At 33.8% G+C, this 7,028-nt stretch overlaps 1 protein-coding gene across 1 annotated transcript; it reads left to right on the top strand.

Moving 5' to 3' along the window:
- The first annotated feature begins 1,000 nt into the window (after positions 1 to 1,000).
- Positions 1,001 to 7,018, top strand: LOC139861363 (uncharacterized protein At4g18490). Its single transcript, XM_071849739.1, has 16 exons — positions 1,001 to 1,075; positions 1,912 to 1,972; positions 2,170 to 2,296; positions 2,670 to 2,858; positions 2,951 to 3,883; positions 4,168 to 4,458; positions 4,548 to 4,640; positions 4,746 to 4,868; positions 5,098 to 5,292; positions 5,369 to 5,543; positions 5,920 to 5,978; positions 6,065 to 6,107; positions 6,176 to 6,313; positions 6,430 to 6,542; positions 6,790 to 6,879; positions 6,982 to 7,018. Exons 2-15 carry the CDS (start codon positions 1,912 to 1,914, stop codon positions 6,830 to 6,832), a joined length of 2,583 nt encoding a protein of 860 aa, XP_071705840.1. The 5' UTR covers positions 1,001 to 1,075; the 3' UTR covers positions 6,833 to 6,879; positions 6,982 to 7,018.
- Positions 7,019 to 7,028: the final 10 nt, after the last annotated feature.

The following is a 7,028-nucleotide window of genomic DNA, read 5'->3' as shown; positions in this document are numbered from 1 at the left end:
GGTATAACTCTTGGTTGGATGACACTAAAATGAATGTTGGATAACACAAAAATCACCGATATAAAAGATAACTTTTAAAAGCTTATGCTCTTATTTTAACATCCACGTATAGATGCTACTATACTTGTAGAGTTGTAGTACTAAAAAATTTGGTATAGTCATGTATAGATTAGCTTGTTCAATTCGTGAGCCCATGAGGCATTCTGTTGTATTATTTATCTATTTTAATAAAAAATTTAGTTTTTCAGAAAAAAGAAAAGAAATATTTTTAACATGCTTGAAAATATTGTACATTTAAATAACTATAATTTTTTAGAAAGGTCTTTAATATGTTTAAAATAATAAAGAAGCATAACCAGAAAATCAAGACTACTAAACTTGATCACGAACTTAAAAACTAAGGGTGTGTTTGGCGTAAGAGCTTATGAGAGCTTATGGGAGCTTCAGCTTATGATTTTAATAAGCTTCAAGTAATAAACTTTGTTTGGTAGACATAAAAAGTGGAGCTTATGAAAATCATAAGCTCTAGAAAAATAAACTACTTCTAGTAGCTTATGAAAAAAAGTAGAGCTTATGAACTGGAAAATAAACTCCAGCTTGTTTACCAAACACTTATAAAAAATAATAAGCTCCAGCTATCAACTTTAAAAATAAGCTCCAGCTCCAGCTCCAGCTCCAACTATAAGCTCCATCTCCAACTATAAGCTCCATCTCCAGCTAGTTTCATCCAAAGTCACCCTAAAACAACAAATTTCATTTATTCCTTTGTGACTAATCTTCAAGTGGGAGATGATATTGCCAACATCAAATTTACTTCTTTCACTATATTTTGATGTTTATTTCCTAGAATACCCCTTAATAAATTATTATAAAAAGTTTTACAAATTTTGTGTAAGACATTCGTTAAGGGTAGTTTAGATAATTTTAGTAAAAGAAGTAAATTTAAACTTGGAAATATGATCTCCCAATCTTCAACCATCAGATATTTTTCTCACACCTATATAAACCGTGCAGATCAACCAACCATTCTACCGCCAAATCACACAATAGAATAACAGATACACGAATACTCCAGGTTCTCTCTCGATCAACTTTAATACATCAATCGCAATTTATATATGGTGAATTGTTATATCTATCGCTACTATAGTCCGATTGATAGTGTTCCACTTGTATGTTAATATCACCGAATCATGTAATTGTTAACTATACTAAAGATCTAGGGCTCGTTTAAGAAGATTTGTTATGATCTATGTTTGAATGCAAACTGTTAGCTCATTTGTGACGATTAGATATGTTTATATGGCATTATACTTGGTGCTTGATCAATTGAAACCCTAGGTGCTTCTATAGGTTATTCTGCTAATTTCGTTTCATAATTTCTAAATAATGTTGTTTACGGTACTCATAAGCTGTTAACTTGAGTTATCTGCGAGTGAATTTGACATAAAATAAGCTGTCTATTTTTTTATATGTTGTGAAGAGATTTTGGTTCTACATTTCTGTTAATTACACTGAATGATGTAAATTCAAAATTATACAATGATCTAGGGCTTGCTTAAGAAGCTTTTCTTTTACTCGTATCTATTTTTGAATATTAAATTTTAGCTCATTTATAACAATTATACATGTTTATATTGTGTTATACTTCATGATTGATCAATTGTGACCATAGGCGTTTGAATCAGTTACTCTATCAGTGTAGTTAAATACAGAGTAGTTTTTAGATCTGTTATGGTGTATTTGGTTATCTTAAGCTCTTATGGTGAATTGTTTGTGAACTACTTTAACATTAAGTATGTTAATGTATTTTTTCTGTATTGTGAAAAAGAGATATAAAGATTTTTACGGATATATGTTGTTGAGTGCTTTATGTTGAACTAACGAACACTTTGTCGATCTGCTATACAGATGGCAGAATCACTAAAAACAGAAGCTCCTGTCAAATCAAAAGAAAAAGATTCACTGCTAGGTAACATCTAAATAAAGTCTTTAATTAGTTAATACTATTGAGAGAATTTAGTTATTTATTTAGTTATTTTATGTTGAAAATAGCAAACATAACAAATGTGTAAGTTTATCTACACGTTGATTGCTTAGTTTATGTCTGTAACTGTCATTAACTTGTTGGCGTAAATGATGAACTCTGTAATATGCTTGGTCCAACAGGAGATTTAGACATCGACAAAGACTTTCTTGGCTCATGGAAGTCGATGTCCATGGGAGACGATGTAATGGATTTTGACTTTGGACCATCCACAAGTGGCAAGACGAAGGCTTTTAAATTTGACAAAATGTAAGCGCGTAAAACCTCAGATTTGCATATTACATGAATGGTCGCTTTTAATTTTATTTTGGAGAGACATCAGACTGTTGGGGGTGCAAACCAAAGTCCCACATCGGTCATGGGACAAAACAAATGTATCTATATAAGTCTAAGGGGAAGTCCCTCTATCACCAATTGGTTTTAGAAAAGGATGGACTTTTGGGCTTATATTGCAGGACATTGTGTTTGGGCTATACGATTCTTAACACAGACTTTAATTCTTAAAAAGGCATATTTACTATTGATTTAAGAGATAATAGATTGGATTCTATATCCTCCTGTAGTTGAATCAATTTTGAATTTGAATTCTATGTAATTATATCTAATGAACTGTTCCTTCCAGGGATATGGATTTCTCTATCGATGCTGATTTTGACAAATTATCGTCTTTCAAGATGGACATGCCCTCTCTTGATATAACGTCCCCTTCAAAGAAATCTGGAACATCAAAGGAAAGATCTAAAAACGCATCTTCGGGTGGAGAGAATCAAGCGAAAAGAGATAGTTTTGCATTCTCGTTTGATTTCGATGAGTTCGTTATTATTTTCTATTGAAGTATTCGTGTATCTGCTTATAATATGTCAACCTTTTTCCTTCTAAGTCACCTGGTTTATATTTTTATAGGTTCGCAGGCTTAGACTTTGGGCCAAAAAAGACAAAGAATGATGAAAACTCTAACAAATCTAAAGATAAGGAAGGCGTTTCAAATGGAGATTCTGGTGACCTTTTGGCTAAACATGATGCACCTGAGGATGATGATTTATCATTTAAGTGTTCATCAGTACGGGGTGTTTCCATTTCAGAGGTTAATACTCATTTGGAAAACATCAAAACATCCGAGTCTAAACTGGTTGATGCATCTGAGAATGATGATACATCTTTGAAGCATTCAGCAATAAAGTGTATTTCCATTTCAAAGGTTGATACTCAAATGGAAAACATTAAAAATCCAGATCCCAGAAATGAGGATGCCCACTTGCAATCTGTAGGAGATCAAAGACGTCCTCTTAAACCTGAAAATGCTAAAGAACATGGTGTACAGAAAGCCACTTCATCTGAAAAAATAATGCCATGTAACCTTCAGGAACCTATACAAGAATCTCACTCATCAGAGATGAAATCTTCTACAGAACCTCATGTTCAGCAAGTCGTGCAGGATTCGCAGGATAAGTTTTTAATTGATAATGCTACAAGTGAAGGTACGGTTTCAAAGGGGAAAGAAGAAGAATCTAGAACTAGGTTCAGAATGGCGAGCTTGTGCACAGGGGATGAGCAAACTGACAATATGAGGCCTTTGGCTGAATCGGCTCCTACTTCCAGCTTATCGTTGGAAAATGTTTCAGTAGATATGAATTCACAAAGTCAACAGGTTATAATGCGTGAGGCAAGGGATGATAATGTAATTGTTGGCCATATTGATACTGATGATGCAAACAAGGCTGATTCACATGTTGAAAGTTCCATAATATCTGGGAGAAACATTCTGGTTCCTGTGGAAATTAATGATAAGAGGAATGCAGATTCTATTTCCAAACCTCATATGGACCCAGGGGACAGGTGCGACTTTGTATTTTGTGCTCAATCTTAGCTGATTCGAGTAATATTTGACTTAGGACTTACCTTTGATTATCACTTGTAAGTGACAATTGGCAGTTAGATGGTAGTTAACACTTATGTCTGATGATAAATCTGTCACTTGAACTGGAATATGTGCAGATTCTAATTGCACAATTTTTAAAATATTATCCGTAATTTTGGGAATCTTCTCAAATGTTTTTAATCTGATATACAAACTTGCAAGCCATTGACTTATACTTAACTATGTTGCTGATCTTATGCAGTGGAAGTACAATTGATGAAGTGGTCCCAGAGAAAGAAAGAGGGAATATCCCTGTCCGGTCAAAATATCTCAAGAAGCAAACTGAAAGTGATTCTGAAGCTCAGCAGCCATCAAAATCTTCGAAACTCATCTCCGTTGGTAACAAAAGGATGATTTCCTTATTGAGCAATCCTCCTCTTGAAACTGGAAGTGATCATAAATTGCAGTCAGCATCAATCGATTCAACAAAAGTCATCTCCGTTGGCAGTAAAAGAATGAACACGTTATTGAATAACCCTCCCCTTGAAAAAAGGTGAGCCATTTATTTAGTGCAAGTTACTTGAATAAATGTTATGAAGATAAAGAGACCTTTTAAGGCTTTTACGAGGAGTTTGTTTGTAGATGTGTAGAATCAAGGTCACTACCAAAAATGCTAAGCAGAGACATACCGGTTCAAACTGAACGCACAGAGACAGGTCAAATGCGCAATACTCGGTGAGACTTTGGTATTTTAACTGAAGATCTTTGTATAATTACATTTGTCTTAAGTAAAACAGATTTTTAAGTTATTTATAATATTAATATTGTTGATTATTATAGGGCTGATAATACAGAACTCAGAAATGAACCAATGCCGACGACAGTAGCAAAGGATATTGACCAAAAAAAGAAAGGATGTGTGTCGAGTGGTGACCAAAACACAGATCGTATTGTTGCACTCAGGTTTGCTGTCTACAATGTATCATTGTGCTACTTTAAATAATCTAAAGTCTTCACATTGTCGTACCTTGCATTAAATGAATGTTCTTTAAGTTGTCAACATTCATTATTAACTTGGTTCAAGGACGAGACATATCTTATGTTCTGTCAAAGAATGTGAATTTTTTTAATTAAAACATCGAGGCAAATCTTGTAAAAATACGCATTATCTTTTTTGTTCTATTATTGTCAGGCCTGATGTCCATCCATCTAGTTTGATTGAACAATCAGACAAAAATCTCTTACAGAATACCCTAAACCCTGGGGTACATGTCAAAAGCACGGCATCCACTCATAACATGAGTAAAATTGTCATGGGAAAGAATAGGACATCCCCTACTCAAGCTGATATGAGGATATCTGAAGTTTCTACTCTTAAAGTTTCTAGGTAGGATGTTAGATTTGACTCTTCTCTTTGTTTGTACACCACTATTTTTTTATATAACAGTCCTCTGTTAATGTAGAGCTACAGAACCAAAGTTAAAGACACTCAATTCTATGTTACCAAAGGGTTTGCCATCCACGAGAAACAAAGATCAAGGTATGGAATTGCAAGTAAACCTGTCCAAGAGTAATTTTTCTGTTGACATGAATAAGCAAACACCATGCACTCCTACTCTGAAGCGTAAATCATTTGAGGTTATTTTTCTCCTTTTTATACCTTTCTCCTCTAGGTTTCTGTTTTGATCTATAGACTTCTGAATGATGTATTTTGGGTCATGGTTTACCTGTAAAGGGTCAAACTGGTAAAGTTAAAGAAGTCACTTAAAAGGGAATGGGTCAAATGGTTTGAACCGCTTAGACATATTGAACGTCTTTCTAGGTGTAGTTTTACCCAATTATTGCCAGTTGTCATATTGTTATCATTATTCTTATTCTTATTCTTATATTATTCATTTTATAATTTGGTATCAGTTATTAGTTTTATCAGTCATGTATGTATGCTTAGATGAAGGAATTTGGAACCCATGTAACATATAATCACAAAATTATCTTATCTTGACTAACGATGCAGGAGTCATCTGAAATACCAAGATCCACTCCACTGAAACGTCTAGCTTCATCACCCTACAGGTCCTTTCGTTCTAGTACCTTTTTGCACACTTTATCTTAGGGTTACTAAAATCTTGTCCTAATATTTATTGTTTATTGAAACACAGCAACAACGTCACAGCATCATCGGAAAAAGCTGTTGAGGAACAGGTTTCTGCTAGAAAATGTGTACTTTCAAGATGTTGGATTAGTTTCGCTTATTGGTTTCTCTATTGTAGGTCCGTAAACATGCAAGTGTGGTAAATAAGAAGTCCCCTAGGCTTGGCGCTTCTTTATCCGAAATGGACATATCTTCCGAAATAGAAAATGACAGCAATTTTGAAAAGGCTGAGGCATGTTCAAAAGAACTTGAAGATGTAAGTATGCATTATTCTTTAAGTAGTTCATTCCGAAGAATTTATATCCTGTTAATAGCTATTTGAAACACTTGGATATGAACATAAATTAATGGTATACATATTTCTTAATACAGATCTGCAACATGTTAAAAAAGAAACACGAGGAGGCAAAGGATGTACTAGTTCGAGCTATTGTCAACAATAGTAGTCTGCTGATGCTTAACCATCCAATCTATCAAGACAAAATATCCTTACTTAGCTCTACTTTTTTTATGCATCCTTTCTATTGGGTATTGCTAGGTCGGGTAATGGGTCAATATTAACTAATTTATTAAATATGATTAAAACACTATATTATTCATACAGCGAAGCTGATATCTAATAAATATATTCTTTATATCCCTTTTCAAGTTCATATGCAGTCCATTTGATTGTCTAGAACACAGGCGATTATCAATTTATAATTGTTTAAATCCTTGATATAATTGTTACATTCGCATGGTTCAGAAGTTTTCTGCAATGCTGATCTCCAAGTAGCATTAAATGTGAATGGGTTTTAGCTGGAACAAAACATGTCATATAAGGTGCTTTCGTAACCCATCCACTCTGCAATGCTGATTAATGTTTAAGTATGATTGTATTAAGTGTATCATCTTCGTTCTTTATAAATTCTTGTGATCATGCAGCCATAGTGTCTGCTTGCTTTTGGTAGAAGATTTGTGATGTCTATACT

Source organism: Rutidosis leptorrhynchoides, chromosome 8 (assembly GCF_046630445.1).
Source record: "Rutidosis leptorrhynchoides isolate AG116_Rl617_1_P2 chromosome 8, CSIRO_AGI_Rlap_v1, whole genome shotgun sequence".
NCBI lineage: Eukaryota > Viridiplantae > Streptophyta > Magnoliopsida > Asterales > Asteraceae > Rutidosis > Rutidosis leptorrhynchoides.
Note: the sequence above shows the minus strand (reverse complement) of the source record. Positions and strands in the feature narration are given on the sequence as shown.

Bases quoted from the DNA above. Each gene is read 5' to 3' on its own strand.
- LOC139861363 (XM_071849739.1), top strand. From the start codon at position 1,912: ATGGCAGAATCACTAAAAACAGAAGCTCCTGTCAAATCAAAAGAAAAA. The intron at 1,973-2,169 runs GTAACATCTAAA...TTGGTCCAACAG, and splicing joins AGAAAAAGATTCACTGCTAG to GAGATTTAGACATCGACAAA. The intron at 4,869-5,097 runs GTTTGCTGTCTA...TATTATTGTCAG, and splicing joins GATCGTATTGTTGCACTCAG to GCCTGATGTCCATCCATCTA.